The following is a 19,208-nucleotide window of genomic DNA, read 5'->3' as shown; positions in this document are numbered from 1 at the left end:
ATGTGTCCCTTTTTTATATCAGTGTCATTATTACATCATGCAAGCCTAGTATAGCGTAGTATAGTTGTTTTTGTGTGTGTGTGTGTGTGTGTGAGAGTTTTTTTTCTATGGATGGAGACATTTATAGAAATGATTCCATTATTTACAAGGAATTTTTCAAAAAAGACAAATACATTTTTAGAGTTTGGCCTAAAATGTTGAACATATCCAGTCCATTTCAATATGTATATAAAAGAAAGAAACTTGTGTAAGTAGGCCGTTTTATTACGACTCTAGGGCAAGGGGCCCATATACCCTTAAATCCAGCCTTTAAATAAGAGCCAGAAGACAGAGAGACAGTCCACAGAACAGGGTGAGGTCAAACTGGGAGAAGAAGTGGAGGGAGGAGTATGTGTACCTCGCTGTTCACCTGGACAACAGTCTAGATTGGAGATGCAACAGTAAATACAGCTCTGTGCACGGAGGAATTATTCGTACAACGTAAATATTTCTGAACATCCTCGTCATGAGACTATCATACAATAATAGAGTCTTCAGTCAGAGGCTTCTTCAGGGTTGCTGTAACACACACTGCTACAGGAGATTCTTCCTGCCAATTAGCATTTACAACCTTTCAGAAGATTCTTAGATAATATGAGTTACAAGAACGTTTCATTTCCCGTTGGAATTAACAAAGCATTTTGATTTGAACTATGCCACTAATAAAGCTAGCAGTAGACTGCAAAACAACGTTTTCACCCGAAATTATAATTGACTCAGACAGATCAACAAAAGCTGGTTAAAGTAATCCAACAAATGAGCAAAGTCTAACGCAAAACTTTCATATTTAGAAAAGCAACTATATTTGAATATAATTCACTTATGCAGGTGAGTTTTGATTACAAGTTTTGATTTTCGGTCATATCTTTATTGTATTTAAATGCGTTTAATTTTGTGCATATTTGTAAAATTAAAAGAGGAAAAAAAGTAGTGTGAAAGCAGAGAGGGGACACCGAGGTCAGCTCCTTTCTACGGTTGGATTTTTTTTGAAAGAACCGGTTGGATACTCGCGGCTCTGCTCGCGACCAATCGGAAGTGAGCTTTTTTCCCGCTGGTCGGCCCCGGAGTTTGAGTTTCCCGCAAGCTTTTTTATTTGACTTGAATGAAATGATTCGCTTTCCAGGATGAATATGAGCAATTTTTCCCTTTAACCACACAAGAGGATATTTGACAGGTAAACACAGAGAAGCGGTCCTCTATGACAGTGTCAGTCCGAAGCTGTTTGCCAGGATGAGGTTTTTTAGCGGACATTTGTTCAGGCCGGGCTTCCATTTTAGCAAGCCGACAACTATGCTAACGTTTAGCTAGCATTTTGGCTTGGCTTCTATGGTACGCTCAAGTTAGCCACGGTTAGCTTTCTTGCAACAAGCTGTCATGGCGCCTTCAATTTAAGAATGACTTTGAAATAATGGCTATGCAACTTAAACACATTAACCTTCTCGCCGTTACTACTTTCATTATTTGTCAAGGAGTTGTTTGAGCCCTTTTGCTAATAAGTTTTCCATTTAGCATTTTGGAGGCGGCTTTGTCTATTTGCTGGAGTCTGGTGTAATGGCTGACTACTGATGACAAGAGATGCGGCTCAACAGGGAATTTCTCGGTTACTTGAATCCATGAGATTTCCATCGTCGCTCCTTTCTCTCCAGGTTATAGTCGGAGCCTTTCTTGCATGACATGATAGCTAAAGTTCCTGTTTCTTGCTAGCCGGTAAAAAGCGGGTGTTTCAACGCGGAGTATAGTCTTTTAGCCGTCTTCTTGTGCTGCTACTGGTAATGTTACCCCCATTATACGCCAATATTACTTCCATTATTAAGTCTTAACTGAAACGCGTTGACTTTCAGCAATTATTCGGCCTCCGGTTCGCTTCGCTCCTGATTGTCAGCTGCTTCAGTTTCCGCGGCTTTTGCAACGATTGTTAGTGGCAGTTTTCACCACCCACTCACTGGGGCTTTTGCCGAATACGGGGGAGCCTTCACCCTGCTTGGCCCCGGTCTGCAGCTAGCACCATAGCCGCTCTTCTTCCAAGGGAACTCGGTAATGTCGTGGTGAGAGAATTTCCGGCTACTCAGTGTCCTTATTTGATGTTTAAAATGGATATGCTGAACATAAATTGGAGCTTTTTCCACATATTTTTTATGTTAATAATGTAGGTTTTAACCTTCTAAATATGCTGTTTCCGTACATTTATGTGTAAAACCATGTCAGTTTATTGTACAATTTCCAAAACGCAGTTGCTTAGAGATGGATTTACTGTTGCAGTGAACTCTCAGGGCGACCCTATGCTGAGAGGGGCCCTAAATAATATAGAATTTTGGGGCCCACACACGCAGTTAAGCCCTCCAGGCAGCACAACGCCACTTAACTCCCTTTTTATATTGTCCATGGTTGATCATTTTCCTGTTCTGAACTTTACAACGTGTCTACAGTTTAACTAAAGAGCCAGTAATGTATTAAATTGGATAATGCAGGCAGCTTCTGGGCCACATCTGGCAATTTAGATGTTCTGGATGGTGGAAAAGCAAATCTGAAAATGAAAAGAAAAAACAAACGTTAATTTTGAGTGTGTGTGTGTTTTTTTTTCCCCATTTAGGTAGCTGCGTAGCACTCAAAAAATGTTTGGAATTCAATTTTCAATGTTATGTCTGGTGGTTGTGAATACACACCTTGCATGCAAATAAGACGATGCCTGTTTGTCGTGTTTCAGCTTTAGGTAAAAATATCCTCACACCTGACATAAATGATGCAAAAGGTTACAGAGTGTGTTGGAGACGATGGTTTATTATTACAGTTGTGGTGCAGCGCAGTCTTAAAAAAAAAGAGAGGGAATTGCTCACTTGTTGTGCAGGGAATGTTTCAGGCTTCTTTGTTTTGATTATGTTTACAGTTTCACCTTAAAAAAATCTGCCATTTTAAAGAAGATGTGGCAATCAGGCATCATGTCTGATCAAAGAAGAATTAGCCTGTTGTGTTTTAAAGGGCCAGTATTATGAAAAATCTACGTTTTTGAGCTTTACATTAAGTTATAATGTTATTCCCTCATCAAAAACATGCCTGGAATGTTTACTTGGATTCTTTCATGCTTGTTTGAGAAATCCTTTAATCTCCCATGGCAACCATTCAGCTGGACCTAGCTCTGCCTTTAAGGACAAAGCTCCTCCTCGATGCTGCAGTTTCCAAACTTCCACGCTTTGGCCTGACAGAGCAGTCCTCCCCCTGTGACTCTTCCGCTCTGCTCCTTCAGACTAGCCAGGAGCAATTAGCAAACACCTGGTGGAACTACACATCTGTTGAGCTCATTATTGGAGCTACTTCTCAGTGCAACGCTGGTAAAACATTATTAAAGGGTTAATAGAGGAGCCATGTTGTGATTACTTCATGAAGACAAAGTTTCATAAAGAGCAGGAATTCTTAGAGACAGAGGCCCAATTTCAAGTCGTTAATGTATATAAAATTACTTTTAATTCATATTTAATATATTTTTAAAACGACTGAAGTTAACATAGTTACAAGGTTGTACTATGTAATGATTCAATGTGGCTGGAAAATACATGATTCTGGCCCTTTAACTGGTGTGTGTGTGTGTGTTCCTGCTGCAGTTTGGTGAGCGTGGACGGGTCAGATGGGATGGACGGCATCGGTAGCTCCCTGCCTGCAATGCCTGAACCATCCAATCCGATCAGCATGAAGCAGCCGCCCGAGTCCCTGAGCACCCTGAAGGGCCGGGCGGACATGGGCAGCGACCCGGCTCTGCTAATGGACAAAGCTGCCGCGCAGCTTGCCGCCACGCTCCAGGACGGCGTCCTCCAGAAGATGTCCGGCCACAACCACAGCAACCACAGTCACGAAAGGTTGAAGGACCTCACCTCCCTGGTGCTGAACGGCGACCAGGACGCTCTGCCCAAGCTCTGCACCCCAGAGCCGCCCATGCTAAAAGGCGACGAGGCGCCCGCCACCAACGACGCCCACCAGCACAACCGCACACCTCATGCCGAGGCCGAGCTGAAAGCGACCGTACCGCAGGCGGCGGAGCAGCCCCCGCTGGAGCCTTCCTGTGCAGACGGGACCGGTTTGGTCACAGCCACAGAGAGCGCTTCACCTGGACCTGAGTTGGGACAGGAAGTGAAGAAAAGGAGGGGGAGACCCAATAAACCCAAACTTATTCTGAACTGCAGCTCTGTCATCGCTATGGAGACGCCTGACCACACGGAGGTTATCGAAGAGGCGGAAGCGGCAAATGAGGTAGAAGGCCAAAAGGAAAATATCTCTATGAAGTGTTTTATGTTGCTGGTTTAGCCGTTGATACTGAGATATTCTACAGTTTTCAAATGTAATGTACAAGAATATTATTATTGTTCTTAAAAAAATTTTTTCTGTGAAAATTTAACAAAATGAATTGATTTTTTTAAATAGTAATTGATTAATAATTAACTGGACTATACAGACTCCAGTATTCTTTCTTTACTGAAAGAATACACTCAGAGTAGAAATTAAGTCAAAACTCTACAAAAGGTATATACATTTTGCAATTAAGATTAAAAAAAACCTTGGTCTGTAAATACGATGTACACAAAACTCGAGTGGTAGTTTTAGTTAAACCTGGTACATAAGCAAAATCTGCAGAATTTACATATTTTTAAAAATCCATTTAGTTGTTTAATTTAAAAAATCAAGAGGGGATGGAAATGAACAAATATATAGTATTATATGTATATTTGTTTGTATACATATATTTGCTAGCTACAGCTTCACATTTACGCATCAGAAAGTTAATGTCTTTATTCCGGCTGGTGCCAATGTCTGCCAAGCTGGAGGCGTTGCCATGACGCTGCACTGAAGAACAGCTAATCAAACCCAAAGAGCAGAGATGAGATTATGCTTATTTTCGTGACTGAGCAGAGCAGCAGGCTGTTCTGTCTGTAACATCTGGGCAGAACAGAAGCAGAGAAGCATCTAATGGACGATAATGGGCGTCAGTAAGGTCAGCCAGCAGTAAATATGCTTTTGTTTTTTCTCCTCAGCCCGCGGCCGTGTCCGAACAGCCGGAGCCAATAACAGCAGAGGGCCCTGTACCTACGCGGTTCTGTGTGGGGGATCTGGTTTGGACCAAGGTGTCGGGGTACCCATGGTGGCCCTGCATGGTGACCACAGACCCAGAACTCAACAGTCACTTCAAACAGAAACAGAAAGGTGACGACCGTAAACACCGGAGCTTTATTAATCGGAGAAATAATGGCGTTGGTATATTTTGCTGTAATGTCCATCTTTTTGTGTCATCTGTAGCCTCCAACAGCAGGTTAGGCCTCCTTTACCATATCCAGTATTTTGGTGATGCTCCAGAGAGAGGCTTCGTCTTTGAGAAGAACATGGTGTCCTTCACTGGGGAGGAGCAGTATGTGGAGCTCAGCCAGAGAAACAAACCTCCAGCCTCCAGCGCTGCCCATAGAAAGGTCAGTTACCTTTTTCATTTTCTTTATGAACAGGAGGACCTTCGTTACTACTTGAGTTTTCTTTTTTTATATATTTTCTGCAGCAACTAAACACTCCACTTTATCAAAATATTTTTATCAAACAGCCACAACCAAGGATTGATGCAGAGGGACCTTCTTTTCTATAATTAGAGCAAAATTATTATTGAAAAATTAAAATTTTCTACTAGGGCTGAAACGATTCCTCGAATGATTCGAGTACCTTGATTATTAAAATTCCTTGAGGATAATTTAGCTGCCTTGAAGCTTCGTTAATTTAAGTTTTAATTATTTCGCGCACCGTGTCCGGCCGGAATATTATTTGTGTTGCGCAGAGCCCTCACTTCTGCCTCTGAGTTGTTGACGAAAGCTAGGTGTTGGCAACATAACTTCCAATTTTCAAGTTCGGCTCGTGGGAATTTTATTGATTGATGATAATGCCTTAAAATTTACTGGCGCGATGCCTGTGGTACGGCAGCCTTTCTCCTCCGGGAGCTGCTGGTTGAAAGTGAACGGTGAGAAGAGCTGCAGGAGTATTTATACAGGTGAGCGGACAGACTGAACACTGCGGGTGAGTAGTTGATGCTTACAGTGTCAGTGTAGCTTTACGGACGAACCACACAATAAATTTCATATCATCCTGGTCTGAACAAACGGGTGGCGGAGAGCATTGTGGCAGTTCATGGCTGGTAGATGAGTTTCTGAGTGTGATGAACGAAGGAGCCGTAAATTTCCCGTATTGCTCCCCCCCCTCCCCCGTTCTCACTTTCGTCCCCTGGTCTCCCGGTCGTCTTACGTTCAGCTGTCAACTGGTCTATTTCCTCCTCTCCACCCCCATCTTACATCTGTTCGTTCGTTCGCCTGCCCTCCACACCTCAAAAGTGTCCTGGTGCTACCAACGGTAGTGAGCGGTCGTGGAAACGTGTTCATTTTACAAGATACACATGTAAGAGTTCATCTAGTATCACACAAAGCTCAACTCTAAACTGAATGGATGAAGTTATGTTTGCGTGTGAAAGATGCAGCTTAAAATAATTTTGGCCACTTGTTGCTTCGCCATATTGGGAATATGTAACACCCTTTTCTCCCGTTGCTTCATTGTTTTGCGACTTTACTGTTCTATCTCAGTAAAATGTTCAGTTTTGTGGTTGTGACAAAATCTGAGTAAGTTCAAGAGTTTTAAATACTTTAGAGAGACTTAATATTTGAAGCAAAAAAAACAAATCTCAAAGCGTCACATGCTGCAGAGTTCATGTCTTGTCTGGTTTGCAGATGGCTCCCTCGGTTCCCCGTAACCTCCAGGCTCAGTGGAACATGGGCATCATTCAGGCCAAAGAGGCTGTCGGCATGGCACCGGACCAGCGCATCGACAGCTTTGGGTTTACTTACGACGGGGATGGGCCCCATCTGAACCCTCTCATCTTGGAAAAGCTGAACATAGATCCCACTGACGAGACGCACCGAGAGACGGAACCCAGGCTGGGTCCGGACGTCCCCTCCCTGCCGGCAAGTTTATTTCTGTTGACTCCAAAAAGCCTTTTCTTGAGGGGTTGAAACTAATGCAGAACATGCTAAGAACAGTTGGAAATTGAATTGGGTTTAATGTGAGACTTAAAAACGTTTTAATGTGATTCAGTTCATGTTTTATTCTCTTTGTAGAATTCTGAAGCTTTTCCTCCAGATGCACAAACTCAAACCCCCCCTTCTGAGTCTCAGAAGAAAAAGAGACGGCCCAAAGTGGCTCAGCGTCCCGCCAAGCTAGTGAGGCAAAAGAAAGCGTCTTCAGTCAACGGTGTTGTTGTCCCCAAGAGGAGAAGGAAAGCTAAGCCGGTCACGACCTCTGATGACCCAGCGGACGCCTTGCCTCAGATTGCTATTCTAGGTTAGATGAAAATAAATGGTCTTTTTATTTTATTTTATTTTATTTTATACATACTACAGCAGTCTGCATCCCTCAGTGAATAACAAATCTGCAAAACTATGGAATCCTCTTGAATGTTTTCACATTTGATCACATTACAATCACGCATCACTTTTATATGGTAGATTAAACTAAAATTAATGCTCATTTGAGAAGTGGTATGAAAAGAATATGTAGTTGCACTATTTAAAAAAAAAATTTTTTTTTGACAAACCTTGATTTAATTAAGATTCATAAAAAGTTAATACTTTTTCCAGAAACTGTTGTTTGAAAAAGAAATCTTGTTAAGGACTGAAATGGTTCATTGTGATCAATTAGAGGAAAGATTGTCAGCTAATTCAGTAATTGATTAATCGTTTATTGGAGTATAAAGACAAAAAAAGGCCATTGCCTGCTACTGCATCTTAAGTAATAAAATGTTTATTTTCTTATTTTAAAAAAGGAAATTATTTATTAGCATTTTTCCATTGTGTTTTTAATGTTGTACAAAATAAGCTTAAGCGGTTAAATAAAAAATTAGCAGAATGTGACTTTTTTTTTTTCCCCCTCTCGATTAATCGTCAGAATTATTATCTACTAAAATAATCACTAGTTGCAGCTCTAATCTTGTTTGTTTGAAATTGAAGGAAATTAAACTAAAACTGCAATAATGGATTTATCATTTATTGTGCTCAAACTAAATATTTTAAATCATTCTGGTTTTAGGGAGGAGAGAGCAAAAGAAGAGGCGTAAAAGGTCGCTAGCAGACGCTGCAGCAGACGAGGATCAGCAGCCCAGAAAGAGACGGAGAACTGGCAAGAAGGAAGAAAAGCAGGTAAACACACAGCATCACGCTTTCGTAGTTGACTCTTTGTTGCTGACAATTTAGTTAAGATATCTGGTGTTTAACACAGTCACACTCACGCAAAGTTTACTTTCTCAGGCCTCGGTTTCAGAGGAGATAAACAAAAAGTGGAGAAGAAAGAAGAAAACCAACATCAAAGATCTAAAAGAACCAAGAAAGCAAACAAAGAAGTCAAAAGGTCTGATTCACCACAGAGGGGATTTGATCACCTAAAATAAATTAGGTTTTTTTTTCTACCCCCATCTTAAATATCGGTTACTGATCGAGATTTTTTGTGCGCTTTGAACTAATCCTGACCAAACTTGTGACCTGAAACAGATGAGCAGAATGTGGAGAAGCCAAAGCGGCGGAGGAAAAGAAGGCAGGATGGAGAGAACCAGGCCGGCGCCTCCAAGGCGCCAAAGAAGAGACGCTCCTCTCCCTGTCCTGACACTGAGGTCAGACACACACACACACACACACACACACCTGAGTGGAGACGTCTTCACATAAGACGTCCGCAAACTTTTAATATTTGTGAAATGAATCTGCTGTCATATTCAATGAACTTGAATGAGTTCCAATGGGACTCATTTGTCAGATTACAAATACCTTTTGAAAATAACCTTAAAAAACATTTAATTAAATTCACATTTCTGATAAAAAATGTATTTATTATTGGTTTGATGCAATAGTGTGATCTTAAATGATTTGATTGGCAGACAGCAGAAAAATAATCATTGACACAAATAAAAGGTTGGAAAGATCAGGATGTTTGGAATTAACTTGGTGAAATGAATTACTTAAAACTTTTTAATAAAATGTATTTAATCTATATAAGTTTCACTTTCTGAAGTGAGGGACCAAAAACATTGAATTTTTTCATAATTAAAATTCTTTTGCGACATAGCTGCATTTAATGTTTGGTTTGCTTAGATATTTTTCATGTAATAAATCTTTTACATACAGCTTGTGTTTACACATGAAACATCTTTTAAATCATATGTATAAAGTTGACAATCTGATGGGAAATCTTTGTAAATGTTCACCTAATTTGTTATAAAGCAAAGATTTTGGTTGTTGGTGTAACTCACCTCCCTGTGATGCAAAAATCCACCAAAGTGGGTGGAGCCAAGGGACACGCTGCAACCAATAGAAATATTGAACTGCATAAGCACTGTTCTACCTAAGGAGGGCAGCACTGAGATGGTTTTAGGCTAAATCAGGCAAAACTAATCAAATTTACACACAAGTGTCCAAATTAACAGAAACAGAGAAAATATATTTGGACTAAAAAGTTTATTTGGTACTTTAAAAAATTAGTGTCATAGGAAATGACTCATGCTGAGCCTCATTTCATTGGTTTTCTGCATGGTGTTTCAGGGTTCTGCAAGTGAAGAACGTCCCGATTCTCCAAGCGACAGCCTAGACGGGACAAAGAAAGGCGAAAGGAAGAAAGAGTTTGTCTGTCAGGTAGTGCTTTAGCGATTTATCCACTCTTTGTTTTAGTGAATTTGTCTTCACGCCTATGAATATTTTTTCCCCTCCATCCAATCGCTGGATACGCTGTGTGTTTTCTCCAGGTGTGTGAAGTGGCCGGTGAGGACCTGGTGGCGTGTGAAGGCCAGTGCTGCGGCATGTTCCACCTGCACTGTCTGGGTGGAACCCTGAAACCCGACGACAAGCTGCTATGTCGAGAGTGCAGCATGGGTATGAAGAGAAAACGCCACAAAACCACAATCCTTTAGTCTGACGTTTCATTGGAAACGTCCCCACCAGGTGGAGTTAGAGCAGCAGTTCTTTGGAGATCAAGGGGTTATAGAGCGCACCTGATTATAAGCTGCACCCCCTACATTTAAAAAAAAAAACACATTTTGTACATACATAAGCCGCAGCGGAGTATAATCCACATCTACATTGAAACATGGGATATTTACAAAGAAAGACGGTACACAGAAAGTGTTTTTAAAGTTTTAATAATATGACGCAGCTTTTCTTTCTGAACAGCAGCAATATAGCAAAACAACACTAACAGGGTTGGTTTAAATAACATACGGTTAAAAGTCACGGAGAGCCGTCATCCTCTTCCTCCTGTGCACTGAAACCATGGAAGTCTTCTTCCTCAGTGTCTGTTTCCTTCTTTATCGGCTCGATTGCTTTTAACTTGAAAACTGCATCATATGCATTTCTTCTTGCATTCTCCATGATGAGGGTCTGTTCAAGCTAATTTTATTCATGCACAAAGCACGACGTTACATTAGTCTTCCTCTACAGATATATTCCAGATGTCTCACGCTTACCTTTTCTGCTCCAGCGCCCCTACTGGCCGCTAGAAAAAAATTCATAAATAAGCCGCATCGTTGTATAAGCCGCAGGGTCGAAAGTGTGAGACAAAAGTCGCGGCTTATAGTCCGGAAATTATGGTATATATATATATATATATATGTAGAATTTTTATAACAATTGACATAGTTACATAATTATGCTATAAGAAGTCACTTTGTGCCTGAAAAACACATGATACTGTCCTTTTAAGTGTGGATAGCAAAGCAAAATAAATTGCTGTTCCAGACTTTTTCCTTTATGTCCTTGAAAATGTGTTAAAGTGGAATTTTGGCCTGGAATCTGCAGGAACCCAAATAGTTTGCCTGTTGCTGCAGCAACCGTGGTCCTCCCTCCTCGTAGCCATTGATCCCGCCTCTTCCCTCCTCAGGTCTCCACTCGTGTTTCATCTGCAAGCAGTCTGAGGCCGAGGTGCGGCGCTGCCACGTCCCCCACTGCGGCAAGTTTTACCACGAGGGCTGCGTCCGCCTCAACCCGCTCACCGTGTTCGACAACAAGGGCTTCCGCTGCCCGCTCCACACCTGCCTCAGCTGCCACTACGGCTGCCGCACCAAGCAGAAGGCTACCAAAGGTCAGGCCCGTCGATCCGGTTGGTTTTCAGGTTTTCGGCAGCCGCTGCTCTAACCTGCCGCACGCGGCGCTCTGTGTGCTGCAGGACGGCTGATGCGCTGCCTGCGCTGCCCCGTGGCGTACCACGTGGGCGACCTGTGCGTCGCCGCCGGGAGCGAGACGATCACAAACACGGCCATCATTTGCACCAACCACTTTAACGCCAAGAAGGGCTACAGCCACCACAGCCACGTCAACGTCAGCTGGTGCTTCGTTTGCTCCAAAGGTCAGCGAGGGTCTTCATGAAATCCATTCTAATCATGTTTATTGCCTCATAAAGTATGTAATTATGGTGGGAACAAATCAGTAACCACAGAAACACTAGGAGAGATAAATATTCAAAACATTTTGTACCAGATTTGATTTCCAATTTTAATCTTTTTTGTTTTCCTCACTTTTTTTTCTGAAAAAGAAATTTGGATTTACAGAAAATATGTTAAGAAAGTGTTGTTGTTTTTTTTACTTCAATAATCCCTTCTGTTCCAGCCTATGAGAGTTTTAGTTTAATTCTGATAATATAAATATAATATTAGCACAACAAAGATGTGATTTTACCAGAAAGAAACATCATAAAATTATGAGGGAAAAAAAGCTTTTTTAATAAGAAAAAATGTTGGATCATTTTTCTCATAAGTTCTCATAAAATCTCCTAATATTATGACTTTATTCTTGTAATATAGTTTATTCTCGTTTTATATTCTATGGTAGAATAGATTCTGCGAAACAAGATGGCGGCTCTCTGTGCGGACGTCACTCTGAACTGTGGAAACACAAGGAGTGCATTTTCCTAAATTTAAATCTTCAAAAAGCAAAAGTTTGATTTTGAAAATCGATTTCTGGCCCAGCCAAAGCCAGAGGTCAACATTTCCTTCACCAACTGAACATCAAATAGTTTCATGAGGCATTAAAAAGTCTTTCCCCCTCATTTTGCTTTCTTTCTTTTTCTTAAATAACTCAAACATTACATTTTTGGCATTACAGAAAATCTCCCCTTTAAAAATGTTTAAGTTGAACATGAAATCATGTGTTACATGAAACCCTCCTAAAGCTTAAATAAATAGTTTGTTCTGCTTCATGAAACTCGCTGGCCTTCTAAATTTCCTCCGTTTTCCCTGCATGTCTTGTGGAAAACGTTAGCGGCTCTTCCATTAAACCCAGATGTTTGGACTCCATAACTAATAAATGTTCTCACCTGAGGTTTAAGTCTGAGCCTCTAAGTTGTGACTTTGTGATTGTTGCTCCTCTTCGTTTGCCTTTGAAAATAAATTTCATTCTGAAGACGAGATGTCTGGCATAAAATCTATTCAAGTGTTTGTAACAGAATAAAGTGTAATAAAATTGTAGGAGTATTTCTGAAGGGCGCTGTATGTTTTAAAAGCACTACAATTTGGGTTATTGTTTTGGCGAAGGCGTCATCTTTAAGGACTAGTCGACGTATGGCAGTGTTTCTCACATCCCCCTGCCCTGCATGTTTTACGTGTTTCCCTTCTGCCACACACCTGGATTGAATATGTGGGTGATTAACAGGCTTCTGCAGCTCTTGATGGTGATGCAATCATTTGAATCAGCTGCTCTGGAATAGAGGCACATCTAAAACATGCAGAGCAGGAAGGCCTGAGGACTGGAATTGAGAAGCGCTGGATAACGCGTTGAGTTTTAGTTCTGCTCTAACTGCGTCTCCATGTCCGGCAGGCGGTCAGCTGCTGTGCTGCGAGTCGTGCCCTGCAGCGTTCCACCCCGACTGCCTCAACATCGCCATGCCCGACGGGAGCTGGTTCTGCAACGACTGCCGAGCCGGCAAGAAACCAAAGTACAGAGACATCATCTGGGTCAAGCTGGGGACGTACAGGTGGGAGGAACGGCTGAACGCTTCCTGCTCCGCTGTGTACGGCGTAAAGACGTTAACTGCTCCTGGTTCCCGTCTAGGTGGTGGCCAGCAGAGATCCACCACCCCAAAAACGTTCCCACAAACATCCAGCACCTCCGGCACGAGATCGGAGAGTTCCCGGTCTTCTTCTTCGGCTCCAAGGATTACTTCTGGACTCACCAGGGCCGAGTGTTTCCCTACATGGAAGGAGACAGAGGCAGCAAGTACCAGAAGAACGGGATAGGCAAAGTCTTTAAGAACGGTAAAAACCTGCTCTTTAGTTAGTTTGTGATGTTTGTTTTTTAGAGATGCTTCCGATACGGATATCTGAAGCTCGGTTTGTGATGTTTGTTTTTTAGAGATGCTTCCGATACGGATATCTGAAGCTCAGTATCAGCAGGTACCGACCCGATACCGAAAACAGCTGGATTAAAACGTTTCTCTTTTTTTAAACAGACATAAATTACAATTATTTACTAACTACACAAGTACAGCTCATTGAAATACACCGACAGCATGTATACACAACTTTAATTTGTTCAATTTGTGTAGTTAGGACTAGAACACCCAATGGAAAAATAAGTATTGTAGTTAAACTGACAAAAACAACAGTTTATCTTGATCAAACATGTAAAATAAACTGCAACAAACCTTCAAATAGTTCAGAAAGATCAATTAGGAGTTCTAAAAATAAAGAAAACAGTAAAACAGGACGTTGCTCAAGCATAGAATTAGACTGAATAGATCAGGAACATTGTCACATATACATGATTTAGGATTGTATCAATATTGTGACAGATACAAATGATAATATCCACTTGGTGCATCTCTAGGATTTTTGTTCCCTTTTAAATCTCAAAAAATAAACAACCTTTTTTTAAAGTCTTGTTCCTAAAGACTCCGTAGATTAACTCAGAGTGAAGCTGAAAGTGTGTGTGCTGTTTGGTCTCCAGCTCTGTTGGAGGCCGAGGCTCGATTTAAGGAGATCAAGATAAAACGGGAAGCCAAGGAAGCTCAGGAAAACAGCCGGAAGCCGCCTCCGTACAAATTCATCAAGGTGGGAGCCGCTCCAGACCCCTCTGTGTTTCTGAGCTCCGTTCTCGCCGTCCCCTCAGGGCGCGGCTGCGTTGCTGCATTCGGTTTGGACATCTTCCTGCGTTTCTGCCCGCAGGTCAACAAACCTTTCGGCAAAGTCCAGGTCTGAGATCATCTCCGAGATCATTCTGAAGTGCAACTGCAAGTCTGAGATCATTCTGAGTGAGATCATTCTGAGATCAGTGCCTGAACCGCATGCTGAGATCATTCTGTCACCCCAGGTGTGTCCCAGTCTGAGATGCAACCAGAGACTCACCAAGCGCCTTTACCCCGACACCAAGATCATCAAGACCCCAGGCAAGGGCTGGGGGCTGATCGCCCTGAGAGACATCAAGAAGGTGAGGAGATCATTCTGAGATCAGTCTGAGATCATTCTGAGATCAGTCTGAGATCATTCTGAGATCATTCTGAGATCATTCTGCCAGTACCTGAATGTGAGACTGATCTTATCCATCGTTCTGATCCGCCTCTTTAAAAATCCTGACTGACTGACCCGCCCACCAGGCAGTTAACAGGCGCTCCTCTGTTTCCAACTTATCAGTCCCTTCAGGATGTTGCCATGTTTTCTGTTTGTTTTTTCTTTTGTAATTTCTCCGGTCTAAAATTACAATTTTTTGCGGCGTCTTTTTCAAACAGTAGCTAATTTTGTTTAAGCTTTATTTTTGCCATAACGTGGTCTTACAAAAAAAATAGAAATTGCTGCACATGAACTTCCCCTCCTGTCTCCTTTTTCCTATCTAATCCCTCCTTACCTGAGAAGAGCATAAATTCTCCTCATTTGCTTTTTTTTTTTTGTTTGTTTTTTTTTTTTTTGAATTACTGTTTGGCGTCACACAGTTTTCATCTTGAAGGTTCCAGCTTTTAAGAGACATTGTGAGACAAAACTACTTTATTGATCCCAAAAGGAAACTTCATGTTCCAACTCACCTTCAACTTCTTCAGAGTTATTGTAGATAGTCATGGCTGTTGGCAGGAAAGATTGTTTGTAGTGGTCTGTGTTACAGCGAATTTGAAGAAGCCTCTGACTGAAGACGCTCCATTTTCCCGAGAAAGTTTCAAATAAATGTTTAAAATCATAGTTCAATTAAAAGGAGGCCAAAGGGATTGGTTAAAAATTGAGCCAAGATGCAGTGATTGGTCAGAAAAGAAGAAAACACAGGAAACGTTGAGGTGATTGGTCAAATTTGTAGAAAAGTTGTGATGGCTGCTGAAAATTGCAAGTTCTTGCAAAATTTGTAAATAGTGGATCAGCGATTCCCAACATTTCAGAATCGGCAGGTGGTGGTTAAACGTGCCTAACATAGATCACTTCTTTTTTCTTCTTCTCTTTTTTCTTCTTCTCTTTTTTTTTTAGCTCTTTCTTTCAACTTCTCAATTTTGTTTGCAATGAACTAAAAGAAAGAAGAAACCAAACTCAATCCGGTCTCTCCGAAATAAAAGCGTGGGTATGTTTCCCCGACAGGGTGAGTTTGTGAACGAGTACATCGGGGAGCTGATCGATGAGGAGGAGTGCAGGGCCAGGATCAAGTACGCCCACGAAAACAACATCACCGACTTCTACATGCTCACCATCGACAAGGTGATTAGTGGGAACCGCCTGGTTCTGGTTCTGGAGGCTCGGTGAGCCCAGCCCAGACTCGTTCTGCTCTGCAGTGAACCAGGGTGCTGTTCCTGCGCAGCAGCGCCCCCCCTCTGTTGGGAGCTACAGAAACTGTATTGCATTGGGAGTGTTGCTTGGCAGACCGTAACGTTACAGTAGTCGATACGACAAACTGTTGATGACTAAACCTGGTGGCTACGTCTGAGCTAACGAGAACAGGAATGCAACTTGTGATTTTATCTTCACTTTTTCCCCTCGGTTTGGGCTTCTTAAAGGACCGAATCATCGACGCAGGTCCAAAAGGAAACTACTCCCGCTTCATGAACCACAGCTGCCAGCCTAACTGCGAGACTCAGAAGTGGACAGTGAACGGAGACACCCGCGTTGGCCTGTTCGCGGTCTGCGACGTACCGGCAGGTCAGACGAGTTCACAGTAAATGTAGAACGTACCTTTTTGTTTTCCTCCTCTCGTTGCTTAGCCTGAACGTTTCCCCCAACGCAGGAACAGAGCTGACCTTTAACTACAACCTGGACTGCCTCGGCAACGAGAAAACCATCTGCCGCTGCGGCGCTCCCAACTGCAGCGGCTTCCTCGGGGATCGGCCCAAGGTGAGCCTCGGTTTGCGGCGTGTAGAGGAAAGCCTGTTCATGAGGTGAACCCGCCTCAATCCCTCTGCTCTCCCCCCAGAACTCAAACGGCCACACGGAGCCAAAGGGAAAGCGCTTTAAGAGGAAGTACAGGAGGAGGAAAAGCGAGGGAAAGAAGAAGTCCGAAGACGAGTGTTTCCGCTGTGGAGACGGAGGGCAGCTGGTGCTCTGCGACAAGAAGAACTGCACCAAAGCTTACCACCTGTCCTGCCTGAACCTCAGCAAACGACCATTTGGTGAGCAGAAAACAGATTAGAGTGGCATTTATATACTCTTAACATTTTACACATAAAGGCAAAATAACAGTGGGCATGAGAAACTATGAACTATTAAGGATTAAAAACTAACTAAAAGAATGGGGCAGTTGCTCAGTCTGTGGGTATTTTGGGAACATTACTGCCATCTGGTGGCATGTTTGCTGTGCTCAGTTAACTTTAGTTGGACTGATTTAGTTTCAGAGAAGTGTGTGATCTCGAGTGTTTCAGTCAGGGAAACAAAAATCTGTTATTGTGAACCGAGTCTTTTTAAAGGCGCAGTATTGTGTAAAATCAACTTTTCATCTTTCCGTCACGTTCTGATTTTATTCCCTCATGGAAAAACCAACCTGGAGCGTTGCTCTGATTCTTTCAGAAAGAGCAGGAAGACCCGGTTCAACTCGACTTTGTGTTGGTTTATTACATCAAATCCCCCTGAAATGAATTAAAGAATTCATCTGTAACATGACAGAATCTGAAGAGATTTATGACGTATGAACAAGAACATGTGGAATATTGAGGCTCTGTCTTCTCCTCTCCTGCGCCCCCTGCAGGCCGCTGGGACTGCCCCTGGCATCACTGTGACGTCTGCGGGAAAAACTCGGAGGCCTTCTGCCAGCTCTGCCCCAACTCCTTCTGCAGGGCCCACCAGGAGGGGGCGCTGCGCCCCGGGGCCGCGGCTGGAGAGCTCTGCTGCGGCGAGCACGACGACACGGAGGGAGGAGCCGGCCAGGCCCGGACCGCCAGCTCGGAGTCCGGCAGCGCCGCCGCCGGCCGCCCCAAAGGCTGCAGGAAGGCGGACGGAGCAGAGAGCAGAACCAAAGGCTCTAAGAGGAAAACACCGGAAGCCTGAGCCGACCCGAAGAGGGGCCCTCCTCCACAGCAACAGTACGCCGCCACACAAACAGAGGCACCGTACGTATTCATCATCAGGGAACGGTGCTGACCTCTCACACGCTCAGCATTGACCTTTAGCCTCCTCCTTTTTTTTTTTTTCTTTTTTTTTTTTTACTTTTGAACATTTTCAGGTTTTCTTGTACTAGTCTGCACTGAGGTGAACGTCTGTGGTAGAGCACAAAATCGGATCCGGAAACGCCGCCGCCGCCGGACTTAATCGCTCACTTCTGATTAGTGTGGCCACAACCAGAATCTCAGTCCATTCATTACCACCAACAGCAGAGCTCTATTCGTTATACATCTATGTTTATATAAACGATGAATGCTGTAATAGCAGTAAGAGGTCAGACAGGATGCAGGTGGATAGTCTTTATTTTTTTTTTGTAGATCTACAAATGTGCCAGATGGGAGATGGAGCAGCAGGACACTATGGATGGGCCTCTGGTCGTCTTCGTAGCCATAGATCATGTAACTGTAGACAAGTTTTAATTTTACAACCTGTTGTTTTGTTTTAGCTCACTTCTTTTATTTAGATTTTGTTTTTAATAGCAGCACTGGAAATAATAAAGAGAGAGAGAGAGAAAAGATCCTTCCCTGAAGAGCAGAGATTATGGAACAAAATAAAGAGAACCAGAAGAAAACCTGTTGAACTGGTGAGAGAGGGAAACACTACAGGGAGCTCAATGAAGGAACGAGAGCAGAACCAGAACCACAGTGTCATGGCGACGACCCACGGTGCTTTAACTCATCCTGCTTCACTGTCTGCAGACAAAACTCCCTTTGACCATCATCATCATCATTATCTCACATCCTGAAGCTGAGGGCGTTGTTGACGTCTGCTGAGATTTCTGCTGATGATGTAAAGATTTTTGTCAGACCTCTTTGTTTGTTTGTTTTTCTTTAATTATTCCTCAGGAGGTTTTTAAGTCCTACGTTCTTTCTGACTACTGTTAATACTGAAACAGCGGCCCCTCGTGGTTTATGAATTTTAAAAAAAAGAACAATTTCTTGATTCACTAATCAGAATTGTAAAAGCAAAGCTGTTAACTGTTCTGTGGCGTCTCGTCCCGACTTTGCATTGAGAGTTCCTGTTCCCGTGCGTCGTCCTTCAGCACAACTTTCTGCGTTTTTCACATTTTTCATCCAGATCCTGCAAGACATATTTTTAAACTGATTTTTTTTTTTCAAACCTGAAGATGAATTACATGTAGACGTTTTCAGAGGTTAAAGCGAAACTCTTCAGGTTTGGACCACAAGATTAGATCTGCTGGGAATTTTTTACTGTATTAAATCGGACATATTTCCCGGTAACGGACCGAGTCTCGGTATTCCTGGAATTCCTATCCAGTTGGTGCTCTGAGCCTTTCTGTCTCACTCCTTGTTGCCTTCTGTTGCTCGTCAATCTGAAACTCTGGCCGTGGCGGATTGTTGCGGACCGTAAATGCAACGGCGTATTGGGCCCGTTGTAGATGGGCAGGGGGAAAAAAACAAAAACATTTCAATGTTAATCCCTTTTTGGGGGGGAAAAGGAGGAATTTCTGAGCTTGAAAAGTCAAATGTTTACTAGGAAGAAAAAAACAATCTCAAAAGATTTTCAAATTTATCTCAGTAAATTTTAGAGAAAAAACTTGGACATTTGAGTTTGA

General features: G+C 42.6%; 1 protein-coding gene across 1 annotated transcript; it reads left to right on the top strand.

The window, feature by feature from the left end:
• The first annotated feature begins 1,271 nt into the window (after window positions 1-1,271).
• On the top strand, window positions 1,272-17,958 carry nsd2 (nuclear receptor binding SET domain protein 2). The gene is given in 26 exon segments (XM_044142755.1): window positions 1,272-2,084; window positions 3,636-4,278; window positions 5,058-5,226; window positions 5,320-5,486; window positions 6,777-7,010; window positions 7,164-7,386; window positions 8,131-8,240; window positions 8,349-8,448; window positions 8,589-8,707; window positions 9,633-9,722; window positions 9,833-9,959; window positions 10,963-11,163; window positions 11,248-11,427; window positions 12,894-13,050; window positions 13,128-13,330; window positions 14,022-14,125; window positions 14,240-14,268; window positions 14,270-14,329; window positions 14,331-14,380; window positions 14,383-14,501; window positions 15,626-15,742; window positions 16,039-16,180; window positions 16,266-16,372; window positions 16,452-16,647; window positions 17,220-17,580; window positions 17,694-17,958. Coding segments are annotated over 25 exon segments (3,954 nt in total). The 5' UTR covers window positions 1,272-2,076; the 3' UTR covers window positions 17,519-17,580; window positions 17,694-17,958.
• Window positions 17,959-19,208: the final 1,250 nt, after the last annotated feature.

Source organism: Gambusia affinis, linkage group LG16, assembly GCF_019740435.1.
Source record: "Gambusia affinis linkage group LG16, SWU_Gaff_1.0, whole genome shotgun sequence".
Taxonomy (NCBI): domain Eukaryota; kingdom Metazoa; phylum Chordata; class Actinopteri; order Cyprinodontiformes; family Poeciliidae; genus Gambusia; species Gambusia affinis.
The sequence above is the reverse complement of the archived record's forward strand: the minus strand, read 5'-3'. Positions and strand labels throughout refer to the sequence as shown.